The sequence below is a fragment of the Tachyglossus aculeatus genome, chromosome 2 (genome assembly GCF_015852505.1).
Source record: "Tachyglossus aculeatus isolate mTacAcu1 chromosome 2, mTacAcu1.pri, whole genome shotgun sequence".
NCBI classification, from domain to species: Eukaryota; Metazoa; Chordata; class Mammalia; order Monotremata; family Tachyglossidae; genus Tachyglossus; species Tachyglossus aculeatus.
The window spans coordinates 72,529,126-72,546,906 of record NC_052067.1 but is presented as its reverse complement, the minus strand read 5'-3'; the positions used below and the strand labels follow the sequence as shown (position 1 = coordinate 72,546,906).

At 43.3% G+C, this 17,781-nt stretch overlaps 1 protein-coding gene across 2 annotated transcripts in view; it reads right to left on the bottom strand.

Moving 5' to 3' along the window:
• Positions 1 to 537: 537 nt before the first annotated feature.
• EPM2A (EPM2A glucan phosphatase, laforin) overlaps positions 538 to 17,781 on the bottom strand; it is an 86,618-nt gene continuing 69,374 nt past the window's right edge. For both annotated transcript variants that reach the window (XM_038742158.1, XM_038742157.1), the window contains exons 3-4: positions 9,020 to 9,261; positions 538 to 1,511 (exon numbers count right to left, since the gene is read on the bottom strand). In XM_038742158.1, the coding sequence (XP_038598086.1) occupies positions 1,234 to 1,511; positions 9,020 to 9,261 (520 nt within the window). In that variant the 3' untranslated portion in view covers positions 538 to 1,233. The remainder of the gene's footprint in view (positions 1,512 to 9,019; positions 9,262 to 17,781) is intronic.

Here is a 17,781-nt window from a genome sequence, read left to right as displayed (position 1 = left end):
GCAAGAGGCTGGGACCCCAGCACCTTAGCTGTTCTTGTCATCAAAAATCTCCAAATCAATAAACTACTGAGCACTTATTGTGTGCATAGCACTCTACTAAGCACTTAGGAGATGGCTGGGGGTAGTAGGAAATCAGTGAGGTAAGGCAGGAAGGAGAAAGGTAATTGTGTGTTTTAAATCTGATGGTAAGGAGTTTCTGTTTCAGGTGGAGGTGGATGGGCAACTATTGCAGGTTCTTTAGAAGTGGGGAGATAATAATAACATAATAATAATAATGGCATTTATTAAGAGCTTACTATGTGCAAAGCACTGTTCTAAGTGCTGGGGAGGTTACAAGGTGATCAGGTTGTCCCACGGGGGGCTCACAATCTTAATCCCCATTTTACAGATGAGGGTAACTGAGGCACAAAGAAGTTAAGTGACCTGCCCAAAGTCACACAGCTGACAATTGGCGAATATGGGATTTGAACCCATGACCTCTGACTCCAAAGCCGTGCACTTTTCCACTGAGCTGAACTTTTTTGAAAAATGATCTGGGCAGCAGAGTGAAATATGGGCTGGAGAAGGGAGAGAGGAGGCAGGGAGATCAGCGAGGAGACAGATGCAGCAGTTAAGGAGGGATATGATAAAGTGCTTGGAATCCAGGATGGGGCCTCGAATGGCCCTGTAGAAAGGCCAGGCAGGCTTCGAGGCACCTAAAGGGTCAGAAAGCAGTTCTAAACGCCTTTAGAAACAGTTTAGAATGCTGCTCTGCTAAACTGTAGGAGCTGGTGCAGAGCCTGGTCTGCAAGCTTGAGCCTGAGCCCTTCCGAAACTGTCTACCCAGCCCAAACAGCACCAGCAGGCCAACAGCTTTTGGAATGATTCAGCCTATTTCAGGATGGCAACAGCTCGCTTTCAGAAAAGACACCATCTGCATAACTAATTTCTTCCCTCCTGTATGGCAAGTAGTTAAGACCCATACCACAGTAAAATTCAGCCTCAAAGGTTTTACAGAATGGGTACATGGAAGTCACTCCTTTCCCTCCTGACACCAATGTGGTCAATCTCTGTGCCTTAGAACTGCCCAGGCCAGTGCCCTTTGGCTTTTCTCACTAGTTATTTTCTAAAGCATCCCAAACCAATCTATTCTAAGAGCAAAAATCACATATCACAAAATAAAACCCTGCCTCATGCAGATAGACTCTTCATTATTGTTTCTTCATGGAGAGGTGTGTGAAGGTAAAACGTCACCTAGAAACAGCAGAGAGAAGTATGAACCTTCCCAAATTTCTGATAAAAATCTTCCTCTGCACGATCCAGTGCTTCTTCATCGATGTATACAGCGGGTCTTTTGGCCATCACGAAGTACTGCACTTTCCTCATATTCCAGCCCTTGACGTACCTCAGCCAGCCACACACAGCAGCGGTTGATCTGCCGACCCCAGCATTGCAGTGAACATAGACAGTGTGTCCATTCCTCAGTAGTCCATGCAGAAGGTGGACAGCCTGAGGCAACATCTGTACTCTACCTGTGAACGGGAAATTGAGGCACAGTCACAAGAATAACAAAATCTTACATCACAGAAATAACTCTTCCGATATTCAACAAAATCAAAATACCACTCAGGGTGAGACCTATGCACTGTGGCTTGTTTCTTTCCCTTTTGGGGGGGAAATGAGGGAAGTTGGTAAGTTTTTTTTTCTTTTTAATCACATTTTGGTCTAGGCCAGATGGGAAAGATCCATCAACTGTCCCCAAAGGACTTTCATTTTTTTTACCTGCCTCTCTGCCAAACACAGCTCGATGAACCTATTTCAGAGTTGTGTAGCTACATTTGACAGAAAGTGACAAAGATCAAAGGGGATGTGATGGCTTTCTGATAAAGATGACAGCTCTCAGATGTGGCAGCTGTAGTCTAGGCAGCAGTTTAAATGATTTCACAGGTCATTTCTCAGCATCCATTTTATGGCTAAGTCAACCCAATTCCCAGTCCTCCATGGATGTTTCCCCAAGAAGAAGGAGGGGGGACATTTGCTTCCTCATGCTTCATTTTTTTCATTCAATTTAGAAGACTTGACAGAATCAGGACGCACAATTTAAAGAGGTCAATTTATGAGGTGTAGCATGTGCTCATTTAAATTTATAAAACTGGAATGGATACAGCAGACACAACGTATGACAAAATTAGTTGATGATGTTAATTAAATTCACCATCCCCAAATATAAGGATAACTGCAAAACAGAAACTCCCATGTTGTCAAACCACCAAACTAATGAAAAGTTGTTTTTACACATATTCACACTGATTTATGAAGTTTATTCAATTGATATTTTGAATAAAAACTAAGACAGTTATATAGAAAGTGACTCTTCTCCTTTAAATCTTGGGACCCAATCTGCATATTCCACTAAATGTGTGTGAGAGTTGTAGTTATGAAAAATATAAAATCAATCTTCATCTTCCACAATATGTATGCGGCAGTGGTCTTTATAGTGTACTAAAAATTTAAAATCTACTGTCTGGTTTTAGGATGACATTCTGATAGTGAGATTGTGTGTATGCATATGGATGGGGCGACAGGGAAGGGTGGAGGAGGGAGGGCTGAAAAAGTCATGCATTATTAACAATTCCTATTTCCTGAAACCCATATGAAGGACCACAGACTAAGAACAACTGTTTATACCTTCAGTGACTTACTGCCTGACTAGTTATTGTCACCATATCTGTTACTTATATCTTGTTATTCACAAGACACCCTGATTTGTCCCTTTGTGAGGAAAGTGAATGGTCTGTCTCAATTCTGTGTGGAGACATTTGTGCAAATAATAATGATGGCATTTATTAAGCGCTTATTATGTGCAAAGCACTGTTCTAAGTGCTAGGGAGGCTACAAGGTGATCAGGTTGTCCCACAGGGGGGCTCAGTCTTAATCCCCATTTTACAGATGAGGTAACTGAGGCACAGAGAAGTTAAGTGACTTGCCCAGAGTCACACAGCTGACAACTGGCAGATCAGGGACTTGAACCCATGACCTCTGACTCCAAAGCCCGTGCTCTTTCCACTGAGCCACACAAATGTAAATAGAGGGGTTGGAAGAGAGGAGGAGGGTATTGTATCCCTCAACAGTGCTTTCTGTACTCGCCCAAGAGCTTAGTACGAACGTTCTGCACATTGTAAGTGCTCAATGAATATGACTGATGGATTGGCTCTTCTCCTCCTGGCTGGGACACTTTGAGGTTGGAGGATCTGAAATTCTTCTAATTCCACATCACATCAGCTTCTGGGGACCAGTAACTATGGATCACAGACCTTCATCAGTGTTTAGTTCAGTGCTCCATACCCATTAAGCATTTAATAAATCAATTTACTACTACTACTACTACTACTACCACTACTACTACTACTACTACTACTACTACTACTACTACTACTGCAGGAATGTGTCTGTTTGTTGTTATGTTGTATTCTCCCAAGCACTTAGTACAGTGCTTTGCACACAGTAAGTGCTCAATAAATACGATTGAATGAATGAATGAATAGTCCCCTTAGCAGCTGTCTCCAGTCAATTTCTGAGGCAATGCCACCCTGGGATCAGTTCACCCAGCCCAGTATTCTGGATCCAATGGGGCAACAGAAGATCCTGGGGAAACAGTATGATGGCTATCCTCTTGAAACCCCTCCATCTTCGGGATTATATATGAACCCTCAAATGGAGAATAAAAGAGGGGCGGAAGGTGGTTGCTTTCCTCCCTTGAGCTCCAGAGTGTGCACTGCTGCCCTCTCTAGAGCCACGGAAAGGGGAGATGAGTTTGTAATTCATATTTCATTTCATTGTTTCAGCCTCAAATGGGAACAGCAAAATTTCTTAGCAGATAACATATGATCTCCTGAGGCTTGTATTGTCTTTATATATAATTTTAATGGTCATTTTTGTGACTGCCAGGGAAATACTAAAATGGACAATAGAATAGGACTTACTGAGATGCATACATAGATATGGCAATTCCAAAGTCTTGCTGGGCCATTTGAAGAGCAAAAGAAAGACAGAAATGTTACCCCTAGGACCCAGTGAAATAAAGTTGCAAGAGAAGACTTTCAAGTAAATAGTAGGCTGAGGGACTTTTTGTTCTTAAGCCAAATAGCATATGCCAGGAAAAATTTAAACAATGATGCCTGCACAAGACAAAATGAAAAGAATATCTACTGTTAGAACAAATAATTTTAACTTGGTTATGACTATTATAAATGGCAATCTTACCTAACAGCATAAGACACCTTCATTTTTATCCAAAAGTATTTTCCTGCTAATTCAAAACACTTTCAGAGGACTTTTCTCTAAAGCTCTAAAAACAAGCTGCTGAATTCAGCTATATGTTCAATGGGCCATGGCAGATGCATTGGTTCCTTATGAAAGCATGTTTCTTAGATGCAGGACTGTTCATCGGCCCTGCAATTACAGAGCTCAGGCCTTGAAGACAGAGGACCTGGGTTCTAATCCAGTCACCACTTATATGCTGTGTGACCTTGGAAAAGTCACTTCACATCTCTGTGTTTTGTTTTCCTCATCTGTAAAATAGGAATATCAAACCTCTCCTCCCTACTCTACTTAAACTCTGAGCCCTCAACAATGTGGTATAGGGACTATGACCAACCTTATTATCCTGAACCTACCAAAACACTTAGGACAGTACTTAGCACACCATGAACACTTAACAACTACTTGATTTCTAATTACTCCTACATGTAAAAGTGCTTCCCAGAAAAAAGGAAATCCCTTTAGCCAATGAGGCTCAGCTAGGCAGCGTGGCCTAGTGGATAAAGCATGGGCCTGGGAATCAGAAGGACCTGGGTTCTAATCCCGGCTTGGCCACTCATCTGCTCTTGGACTTGGGCAAGTCACTTCACTTCTCTGTGCCTGTTACCTCATATGTAAAATGGGAATTAAAACTGTGAGCCCCACATGGGACAACCTGATTACCTTGTATCTCCCCCAGTGCTTAGAACAGTGCTAAGCACATTGCAAGCACTTAACAAATACCATTCTTATTATTATTTTTATTATTATTATTCTCCATGCCTTAATTCTCTCATCTGTAAAACGGGGATTAAAAGTGTGAGCCTCATATGGGACAGGGGCTGCGCCCAACCCAATTTGCTTGTATCCAGTGCCTAGTACTGTGCCTGGTACGTAGTAAGTGCTTAACAAATATCACAATTATTATTATTCTTAGGCACTACATCTTCTTGACAGGCATTGTTCCTGCACTTTATTTTCCCTCCATTGTGCATTTTTACCCCTTGGTAGGTGCCTCATCTGTAAAATGGGAATTACAAACTTCCCTCCTCCACTTAAACTAATGACTAATGGAATGAAGAGCTGTGACTCTTAGATATTAAAAAGGCCTTTGGTTAAAACCATAGTAGGTCTTAAGTGTACTGGGTTTTGACTCACCTTCTGGCATCCCTCTGGCAATTAATCAACATGGGGCAAGGGGGTGAACTTCAGCCAGTCAGTGTTCAGAGCACAGGATGAGATTTGAAGCCAGAGGAATATGTTATCTCTTGTCTAGTTCAAGGGCATCCTAGCAATGATTCTGCTTATAACTGGATCAGTTCAAACTTGAGGAAAAGACATGGACAGGGGAGCAGAAAATTCTATTTCCATTTTCCAAACCACATTCCACATTTTGAAACCTTAAATTTAGAAATAAAACATGGGTGCAGACTGTGAGCCAAGCTTCCCTCTCCTGCTGCTGGATAAACTTCGTGGTGGAGAGGATCTCGCCCCCTCCGTGAAAACTTCCTTTTCCAGAAAGTCAGTCCTGGTCAGCCCTGGATCTGCTTGGTGCATCTAGTCCAGTTTGGAGTGGTCTCTGCCTCAGTGAATGGCTTGTCTCTGGGGAGTTCTCAGGGGTGACTATATGAGTGGACTCAAATCCCGGGAAGGGCCTGGAATCAACCCACCTCTCAGGTCCCTCTGACAAGAGATGAAGGCCTCTCAGACCTTCAAGGGGGAGATTGCACCTTTTCAGGTCAACCCAATCAGAAGCAACACCAGGAGATTCATTCATTCATTCATTCATATTTATTGAGCACTTACTGTGTGCAGAGCACTATACTAAGTGCTTGAGAGAGTACAATGCTACAATAAACAGACACATTTCCTGCCCACAACAAGTTTACAGTATACACTAAGGGAGGCAGATATCTATATAAATAAATAAATTACAGATATTTACCTAAATGTTGTGAGGTTGAGAGCGAGGAAGAACTAAGGGAGCAAGTCAGGTTGATGCAGAAGGGAGTGGGAGAAGAGGAAAGGGGGGCACTTAATCTGGGAAGCCCTCTTGGAGGAGATGTGCCAGTACTTTGGTGGTAGAGATCAAAATGTACAGGGTGCTAGGAGGTGGGGTGTCTTTTCTGAGCCCTGGGTCAAGGCAGAGATGGCAAGAAAAACATGGCTAAGCACTCGGAATCGATGAGGGTGCTGATCTGAATGCATAATGTTGCAATCCTAGAATAATTTAATCACTATTCTGGAAGGGATTTGGACTCTTCTGTCTGAAAAGATAAAGACGGAGAAGGGAAAGTGTTGAAGTTTTCAAAATTGATGATGCCGATGATGGAGTCTTCCATTGAGAGAGTCAGTGAGGCCTCAATCCTGAGACTTCAGAACCAAGAACCTGTATGAGGGAGAAGGGGGGTGACCAAGAAGACGGATCACAGGTCTGGAGGTCAGAAAACCTGGGTGCTACTCTCAGTTCCACCACTTACCTGCTTTGTGATACTGGGCAAATCACATAACTTCTCTGTGCTTCAGTTTCCTCATCTATAAATTGGGGATTCAATAGCTGTTCTCCCTCCCACTTAGACTCAGACTGCATCCAGTCTGGTTGTATTGAATCTATCCCTGTGCTTAGTTCAGTGCTTGGCACCTAATAAGTCCTTAACAAATGCCAAAATTCTTATAACAGTTATCATAAAGGAATTTATTCAAGTGATAGTTTGCATAGCACCCATTTTACAAAGGATTTGGTGGGGCCAACTGGCCCCCTGACATAAACTGGAAAATCTTGGGAGGACAATGTCTATGGGCTGCCCTGGGCAGAGACTGACTCTGACTGACTTCTTGCTTACTTATTTGGAATCCAGAGCAAGCAAGGGGTCATCTGAAGCCAGTTGGGGGATCAGCTGGTAAACATGAAGGGAGGTGGGCTAAAGGTCTTTTATTATTATTATCATTAACATTATATTTGTTAAGCACTATAAGTAGAAACAGGGTAATCAGGTTGGACACAATCCCTGCACCATGTGGAACTCAAAGTCTAGGTAAGAGGGAGAACTGGTATTGAATTCCTACTTCACAGTTGAGAAAATTGAGGTCCAGAAAAGTTAAGTGACTTGCCCAAGGTCATACAGCGGGCAATTGGCAGAGCTGGGATTAGAACCAGATCCTCTGATTCCCAGGCCCATGCTCTTTCCACTAGGCCACGCTGTTCCTTATCAATCAATCAATCAATCAATCAATCGTATTTATTGAGCGCTTACTATGTGCAGAGCACTGTACTAAGCGCTTGGGAAGTAAAATTGGCAACACATAGAGACAGTCCCTACCCAACAGTGGGCTCACAGTCTAAAAGGGGGAGACAGAGAACAGAACCAAACATACCAACAAAATAAAATAAATAGGATAGAAATGTACAAGTAAAATAAATAAATAAATAGAGTAATAAATATGTACAACCATATATACATATATACAGGTGCTGTGGGGAAGGGAAGGAGGTAAGATGGGGGGATGGAGAGGGGGACGAGGGGGAGAGGAAGGAAGGGGCTCCCACAGTCTTCCTGACCCTAAGAGGAATCAGGGTACCCAAGGTATTGTTACTTACTAAATAATAATATTTGTTAAGAACTACTATGTGCCAGGCACTGTACTAAGTGTTGGGGCACTGTACTAATCTCACAATGTCACAGCGAGGGGACAACACTGAAGTGAAAAGGCCAAAACAAAGACAAAGAAGTATTTCACAGAGCAGGTGGGAAGCATAGGGAAGTCTTATCATAGAAAATTGAGCAGGCTGAAAATCTCAGTAGGTTTATGCAGGATCTAGACTAAAGACTACTAGAAGAAAGTTAAGGAAGTAGATGGAAAGGAAGGCGACATTGGAGGAGATCAGGGTGGGCATCAAGAAGGGAAGCCCACAAACTGTTCCTCCAAGAATTGTGTTTCCACGATGGGAAGCACGCAGATCACACCATTAACGGATGGTCCACCTATCTCATCCAGTGGCATTGCTTACCGTCTTATATTCTCAATAAGGCTTTATTTTCCAGGCAGAGTCAAAAACAGGAAAATCATATGTACTTAAATCTATACTTAGTGCTTGGAGTTAGTGCATTAAAAAAAACCCTCTATACTGTTAGCTACCCCTCTAGTGAATCCCCATCTTGACTGTCAACTTGTTGTGGGCAGGGAACATGTCTACCAACTCTGGTATTCTCCCAAAAGCTTTGTAAATGCTCTACACACAGTAAGCTCTCAAAAAATTACATCGCTGATGAATACCTGATTTTAAACTTTGCCTGAGCAGACAGATACGCTCACCCCCTTTTTCATTCTCAAGGAAACAGAAATGTAAGAGAACTAGAAATGTAAGAGGAAGATAGGTTTTTATCACTGTTATTTTGTGTCATCATCTGAGGTATGAATGAAGGTCATAGGCAGTTATTATTGACATTGATAAACCATTTAAGTGTCTTCCTGTCAACTATCAGCCATTTTACCTGAATTCTAAGGCCAAACCATAGATACCTATAAGTTATATACATGACCAGAATTCCAACCTAGAACTATTTCTCAAAAATGCATATATTTTACCTGAATTTTTGCAAAATGCATTTAGCAAAAAAATCTAAAGAGTAACAATCATGCTTACTCATAGGTGACTTGTACTTCCATTGATGTCTCCTTTGAATATGGACTATGAGTACTGAGAGCAAGAATCAGCTGATCATCCCACTTGCCTCCTTACCTTCTGTACACATATCGGGTGTAGGCATCCATATATAGGCCAGGCCTTCTTCCTTATACAGCCTGATCATGGTCTCGGGGGCCATGGGTTCTGGATAGCGGTTGCAGCCTGATGAATTTTGAACTACATCCCATTCAGTCTGGAAGTTCATCACAGCTGTTATCCCCAACTCGTGTTTTAGCTTGATGGTTACATGTTCGACCTGCCGAGGACAGCTTCCCAACCAGATGTTTGGGAGAATTCTAAGATTGAGAAATAAGATGAAAATATTTGAATTGTTTCTATTCAGTGTGCTGTAGGACATGTGTTGGCAAAAGGCCAGGTGTGGAATTGTTCAAACTACTACTGCAGGTTGAATTACAGTTGGATCATAGGCTCCAAGAGGCAGCAATTGTATCTATCTACTTAGTTCAGCTCTGGGCACAGAATAAATGCTCAATAAACACTCTATTAAAGGCACTGAAAATTCACTAGGATGCCTATCTATTCAATTCTTTCTCCTAGGAATTACTGCCTTTACTTGTAAAATTGCTCCACTTTTTTGGATAATTTTCCCAACTGAAAAAGGGGAGGGGCTGTTAGTGTCACAGAAGAATTAAGTCTAGTAATAAGGGAAACAGGAGAAAAAGAAGAAAATAGAGGAGGAGGAAAAGAGGGGAGAAGGAAGAGAAGGGTAAGAGGGTCCTTGAGACTGTGCCTCTTAGTTCTACTGCACTCTCTGAAGTGCTGCTTACAATAGACAGTCAATGATTAATGACCCCTCCCTCCTCCTTATCTTCTTCCTAATTCATAATTCACACAGATCAATCTATCAGGTCATAATCACTGCTGAAAAAAATAATCTTTAATTTCCTCCTCAAAAATCTGGTACATTGCCCAGAGTTGAGCAAAATGACATTTACCAGAATCCTTTGGGAGACAGGGATTCTTTAGGGAGAAAGGTGAGAGCCAATCTGGCTCATCTCTCTCTTTCTACTTGAATGGATGAAGGATAGGGTGGTCATCTGGCTGGCTTCACATGAAACAATCTGGTTTTCTGCTGTTCTGGAGAACCAGTATAATGGTCACAATATGACATATATCTCTTCTTTAAGGGTCATTAAAGATCTGTCCAGTATCTGCAAGGGCTGTTGGTGGCCATCCTCATGAACGAAGCACTGACCTTGCATAGGGGTCATGCAATTGCCGGATTATGCTTTTATCTTCCAAAATCGGATTACATAAAGATCAAAGTGCTTGAATTTAATTGTTTGAATCTTTTGATAGTCTTACATTGCCTGAAGCCATTCATATAGCCCTTCATATGGGGTTTATTAGACTGATCACACGCTAAATAATAGTTGTGATAGTCCCAGAATGTGGATTTCCTAGTACCCTGGCTAGTTACTGAAACTTTACACAACATTCTATTTATGTCCAAGGTCTGCCTTTGGGGACTTTAAAAAGCAACCAAGAAATGCTATAGCCTGGTAAGAGAAAGCAGGAAGTGGCCAGGAGGAAGGGAAATGTTTCCCAATAGGTCTCTGTTTTAGACCATGGAAAAATTTAGACTTTATTTCTTAAATCATTCATTTTGAATTTTTTTTACTTTAAAAATATCTACCATTAGTTACAGCAGCATGATTTGAATGTTGCAATAAAAAATTCACATTCAAGCCTGTGCAAGGTCTTCGTTTCCTTAACAAAATGATATAGTGATATGACCGGACGCTTTAGTTCCCTTGAAGCCAGGAACCTCAGGCCCGACATGAAAGTTCCCAAGCAAAGGTCAGCAGAGACCTCATGAGGGCATAGTTACCCTCAGGGCTGAGAATTCCAAGAACTAGGGTTGCATTATTCATCATTGGACCAGACATTCAGCTTCTGATACAAGTACATTTCAAAATAAATAATTCATCACTGAGCTAGGGTGATCAGAGTTATGGCAATCCGGAGGTAAGGTGCCTTGGCTCCTTATGCCACCCCTCCTCCCTAAGCCCCCAAGTCCTCAGTTCTCGATTTCAGTGTGTGAAAGAGATTTTCTTGGTCATCAAGCATCTGAAACCCCTCTCAGGGTTGCAGTAGAGTTTCCAGTTCTCTACCAGTCTCAACTTTGGGAGGGAGAGTCAAGCAGATGCATATCCATGCTCTGCACACAGTAAGCACTCAATAAATACAATTGAATGAATGAATAAATGAATATCCATTCCATTCCTAGCTGGGGCAGTGGCTAGTGAGTGGAAGGCAATCTGCTGCAAGTCAAAACTAATCTGTACTGGGCAGCAGCAGCATGGGAGAGAGTCGAGAACAGAGACTGAAGTTTACTGCGTGGAAGGAGTCAATGGTAAACCACTTCTATATTTTTACCAAGAAAACTCTATGGATACACTACCAGAACGACTGCAGATGGAGGTGGGGCCTTCTGGGAGAGATGTGTCCATGGCATCACTATGGGTCAGAGATGACTCGACAGCATACAAGACAAGCATCTGAAAATGCAACTAAATGATTCTCTGGGGAGCTGGGGATAAGGAGAGGAGGTGGGAGAGTAGCCAGGGCATACTAATTGCCTAAGGTGCATGTGATATTCCTGGGTGCCCCATCTGGTCTTCCTCCACCCAACTGAAGGGGCCAATTTACCACCCACTAATGAGCCATGTCCTCTGATTGCTTCCTGCAGAAGGTATCAGTCAATTAATCGGTGGTATTTATTAAGTGCTTGCTCTATAATAACAATAATAATGATGGCATTTATTAAGTGCTTACTATGTGCAAAGCACTGTTTTAAGTGCTGGGGAGGTTACAAGATGATCAGGTTGTCCCACGGGGGGGGCTCACAGTCTTCATCCCCATTTTACAGATGAGGTAACTGAGGCCCAGAGATGTGAAGTGGCTTGCCCAAAGTCACACAGCTGACAAGTGGTGGAGCCGGGAATTGAACCAAAGCCCGTGAACTTTCCGCTGAGCCACACTGCTTCTCTAGTATGCAGAGCACTATACTAAGCGCTTGGGAGAGTACAGAGTAACCGCATTTGTTTGCATCACGTCAGCCATATGTAGCAGGCAATGGCCAAAATTAAGAACACATAAAAGCCTAGAGCAGGGATGATAGCCCATTATCTTTGTAACTGTCCTCAACCATTTCTTCACTGCTTCCAGCTGGGTTAATTCTTTCATGACTGGAGGGTACAATTATATTCACTGAAGTGATGCTGTATTGTATAGCTGCAATTATCTTTAGGAATTAAAACAGACACAGTCAGGGAGTAGCACAGACACTGGAAGAAACAAACTCTAAGCAAGCCTTATAAATTGTCGATAAATGTCAACTATGTTGTTTATTGAGCCACAAGAAAAATTTCCTTGCAGGGGGTGGCTTTGAGATATCTCACACCACCTGAAAAGAACTAAAGGTGGGGTGGGTGGAGGAAGGGCAGGGAAGAGAATTTAAGAATACTTAAATTATGCTCTTCTCCCTTTTTCAGAAATGGCCATGGTAGAACCTGCCTTTGCTGGTAAATTCATTTATTTTCTAGGTTGTTGGAAAGTTGGGAGTGGGGGCGATTTTATTACAGATGAGCTGACTGTTCCCCCTTCTAGACTGTGATTCCGTTGTTGGGTAGGGACCATCTCTATATGTTGCCAACTTGCACTTCACAAGCGCTTAGTACGGTGCTCTGCACACAGTAAGCACTCAATAAATATGATTGAATGAATGAGTGACTATGACCCATCGGAGTCCTCGGTGTCTCTTTCCTCGCCTTCCACCCTCCCCTAAGAAAATCAAGTGTCTGAATTTCATTCACTCATCTGTGATTGTTTAGAAAATATTCCATCCGTAGTTTCTGTGATTTGTATTTCATCATTTTCTTCTTGATCAACTCGTTTACTTAATTATAAACGCAGCCACTCTCCTTTAAATTATGTTTTTCATACCTCTCTGAAGTGAGTCAATCAATCATTAATTTTATACTAAATTCCCACTATTTATTCATTCATTCATTTGTATTTTTTGAGTGCTTACTGTGTGCAAAGCACTGTACTAAGAGCTTGGGAGAGTACAACACAACAATAAATGGACACATTCCCTGCCCACAAACGTGTTGAGTGCTGTCCTGGACACTGAAGAGGATGGCTGCAAATTGGATGAATGAATGAAATCAGTATGAATAAAATTACTCCATTTTTTTCAGAGTTCATTATTTTGACCATCAATTCTCAATTCTGAACTTAGTTTCTATTTTAAGCCAACTCTGGTTTCTACAAATAGTTGTTCCTATGTTGAGACAAAATAAGAGAAAAATCACCCATTTGAACATTTTCATTTTAACATATGATGTTTTTCACAAGCCTTACTTTTTTCATAAATACTGAGGATATAAATTGGAGAATGAGAAACAAATTTAAGTGTTATTTTTGCACTGACTATGCAATCTGATTTTTATAATAATAATAATAGTATTTGTTAAGCACTTACTATGTGCCAGGCACTGTGTTCTAAGCACTGGGGGAGATACAAGGTCATCAGGTTGTCCTACATGGGGCTCACAGTTTTAATCCCCATTTTACAGATGAGGTCACTGAGGTCAGGAGAAGTGAAGTGATTTGCCCAAAGTCACACAGCTGACAAGTGGTGGAGCTGTGAATTAGAACCCATGACATCTGACTTCCAAGCCCGGGCTCTTTCCACTGAGCCACGCTACTTCTCTATAATGATGGTATCTGTTAAGCGCTTACTATGTGCCTAGCACTGATCTAAGCACTGGGGAGGATACAAGGTGATCAGGTTGTCCCACGTGGGGCTCACAGTCTTAATCCCCGTTTTACAGATATGGTAACTGAGGTACAGAGAAGTTAAGTGACTTGCTCAAAGTCACACAGCTGACAAGCGGCAGAGCTGGGATTTGAACCCATGACCTCTGACTCCCAAGCCCATGCTCTTTCCACTGAGCCACACTGCTTCTCTAATAATAATTGTGGTATTTATTAAGTGCTATGTACAAAGTGCTGGGGTGTATACCAGCAAATTGGGTTGGACACAGTCCCTGTCTCCCTTGGGGCTCACAGTCTCAATTCTCATTTTACAGATGAGGTAACAGAGGCACAGAGAAGTGAAGTGACTTGCCCAAGGTCACACCACAGACAAGTGGCAGAGCTAGGATTAGAACTCATGACCTTCTGACTCCCAGGCCTGTGCTCTATCCACTGTGCCAAATAACTCCTGGCATCAGCTGTCTTTCACACAGTACTCCTCAGGCTTACTTTATTATAAAGTAAGTTGATCAACTTTACACAGAGTTAACTACAAAATCTCCCTGAAAAATAAAATTACAATCATTTCCCAACACACATCAACATAACTAAGTAGTTAAAATGAATGTGCTTTTATATGAAACTCAGTTATTGCTTTGTCAATTGTCTTGTTACCCTGAGAATACTGAGACAAAAAGAAGTTAAATGACTTAGCCAAGGTCACATGGCAGGCAAATGGTTAAGCCGGGATTAGAATCCAAGTCCAAATCCAAATCTACATCCCTGCCCCTGCTCTCTCTCCCTCCCTCCAGGCTCGCATCTCCTCCTGCCTTCAGGACATCTCCATCTGGATGTCTGCCCGCCATCTAAAACTCAACATGTCCAAGACTGAACTGCTTGTCTTCCCTCCCAAACCCTGCCCTCTCCCTGACTTTCCCATCACTGTTGACGGCACTACCATCCTTCCCGTCTCACAAGCCCGCAACCTTGGTGTCATCCTCGACTCCTCTCTCTCGTTCACCCCTCATGTCCAATCCGTCACCAAAACCTGCCGGTCTCACCTCCGCAACATCGCCAAGATCCACCCTTTCGTCTCCATCCAAACTGCTACCCTGCTCGTTCAAGCTCTCATCCTATCCAGTCTGGATTACTGCATCAGCCTCCTCTCCGATCTCCCATCCTCCTGTCTCTCCCCACTTCAATCCATACTTCACGCCACTGCCTGGATCGTCTTTGTCCAGAAACACTCTGGGCATGTCACTCCCCTCCTCAAAAATCTCCAGTGGCTACCAATCAACCTATGCATCAGGCAAAAACTCCTCACCCTCGGCTTCAAGGCTCTCCATCACCTCGCCCCCTCCTACCTCATCTCCCCTCTCTCTTTCTACAGCCCAGCCCGCACCCTCTGCTCCTCTTTCACTAATCTCCTCACCGTGCCTCGTTCTCACCTGTCCCGCCGTCAACCCCCGGCCCACGTCATCCCCCTGGCCTGGAATGCCCTCCCTCTGCACATCCGCCAAGCTAGCTCTCTTCCTTCCTTCAAGGCCCTACTGAGAGCTCACCTCCTCCAGGAGGACTTCCCAGACTGAGACTCCTCCTTCCTCTCCCCCTCCTCCCCCCCCATCCCCTCTGTCTTACCTCCTTCCCCTCCCCACAGCACCTGTATATATGTATATATGTTTGTACATATTTATTACTCTTATTTGTACATATTTATTCTATTTTGTTAATATGTTTTGTTTTGTTCTCTGTCTCCCTCTTCTAGACTGTGAGCACACTGTTGGGTAGGGACCGTCTCTATATGTTGCCAACTTGTACTTCCCAAGTGCTTAGTACAGTGCTCTGAACACAGTAAGCGCTCAATAAATACGATTGAATGAATGAATGAATGAATGAATGAATGAAAAGTCCCCTGAATCTCAGCCCTGGGCTCTATCCACTGGGCTCCTCCCTGCACCTCTCTGTAGTATCCCCAGGACTAAGAGCAGGGGCAAAATGATAGGAAGGAGGGTAAACGCTTCCTCTTCAACCACTTTTTCTGCTGGTGCTGCTGTCTTCTTTGCTCCCAGTGCTTTTCTGGCCCACCCAATGCAGATGAAGATGTTGACAGGGATAGGGAAGACATCCCACCATCCTTAGTGGCAGGCCTAGGGCAAAAGCCCAATTTACCACTTATGTACACATCCTTATGAAATGTATTATAATGTCCATCTCTCCATCTAGTCTGTAAACTCCTCGTGAACAGGCATTGTCTATACCTACTCTTTCATATTGTGCTCTCCCAAATGCTTAGTACAGTGTACTGCACACAGTAAGTGCTCAATAAATACCATTGATTGATTGGATGAGAAAGTCCAGGTCCCCAATTGACATGGTGGGTGACTGACATCAAATCATTTCACCTCTGAGGCCCATTTTTTTCCAGTTTGCAAAAGATCATGCTTCCCTCAGAGAGATCTTGGGAAGAGAAATTGTAGATTTCCTCTACATTTGGACAGTAGGAGCCTTGCGTGCTGAGATCCTAACTGATCAGCACTTGACAGGGTAAAAAGTCAGTGGGAAGTGGGTCATTCATGATGGCCAGCCATTCTTGAGGAATGGGTGTAAGTTCATTTTGTGGGCAGGGAATGTGTCTGTTTATTGTTATACTGTACTCTCCCATGTGCTTAGTACAGTGCTCTGCACTCAGTATGTGCTCAATAAATAAGAATGAAAGAAATATAATTGAATGACTCTGGAGTGGAGGCAGGTACGCAGAGAATTAAAATTTTTGCTTCAGGAAAGGGGATCAGGCTGTTGACTGCCTCACAGTGTGGCGCAGTGGCAAGAGCTCGGGCTTTGGAGTCAGAGGTCATGGGTTCAAATCCCAGCTCCACCAATTGTCAGCTGTGTGACTTTGGACAAGTCAATTCACTTCTCTAGGCCTCAGTTACTGCATCTGTAATATGGGGATTAAGACTGTGAGCCCCCCACCCATGGGACAAGCTGATCACCTTGTAACCTCCCTAGTACGTAGTACAGGGCTTTACACATAGTAAGTGCTTAATAAATGCCATCGTATTATTATTACCTTCTAGACTGTGAGCCCACTGTTGGGTAGGGACCGTCTCTAAATGTTGTCAACTTGTACTTCCCAAGTGCTTAGTACAGTGCTCTGCACACAGTAAGCGCTCAATAAATACGATTGAATGAATGAATGAATGAGAAGACAAGATTTTAGTAGGGTTTTGGAAATAGAGAGATTAGTGGTCTGTCTGATAGGAAGGGGACAGTAAGGAGTTCCAGGCAGGAGAGAGGATATGAGTAAGGGGTCTATGGCAAGAGAGGAGAAGCAGGAAGAAAAACCAAAGTGTGAGGGCTGATATTTCTTTGCCTAAAAAAACCCCTAGGAGTTATGACCAGAGAGAGAGAGAGAGAGGAAGAGAGAAAATATCTCAGAAAAACCAAAATTAGTGTCTTTCCTCATCCTTATTACCCTGCTGCAGCTGCTGCCAATGCAAAATCCCTAATTCCCCTGGCCGGTCTGTCACTGCTGTTGAGCCCACATCCACCTCACAGCCTGCAGCTGCCCAGGTGAAGAGCAGGAGCAGGAACAAAAACTGAAGTTGCAGCAGATCCGGCGGTCATGTCGGTTTCTTGGCTGTGCTCCCTGGAAGTGGGACAGAAGGATGTCTCCAGGAGTGGGAGCCGGGCTCACCAATGTCCCACCCTCCATCTTCCCCAACTCCTTGGGGGTGGTGTTTGTTTTGTGGCTGCTTCTCCTGGGAAGGGGAGAGAGAGACTGTTGGGAGGGGGTGAGATGGGAGGGAAATGGGGATGAATGAGGAGGAACAGTGGTCACCAACTGCTCCACCTCCTTCTTCCCCAGCTACACACCCTTGTCGCTAGGCCATAGTTTTAGCCACCACTGGCAGTGGATGAGTCACCAAAATAAAGCAGTCACTTGTCAAGACATCATGAAGGACTCCACCTGCTAAACAGGTTGTAGCTCAAAACGGCACTAAGCCTTCATGGAACCCAGGGGCAACACA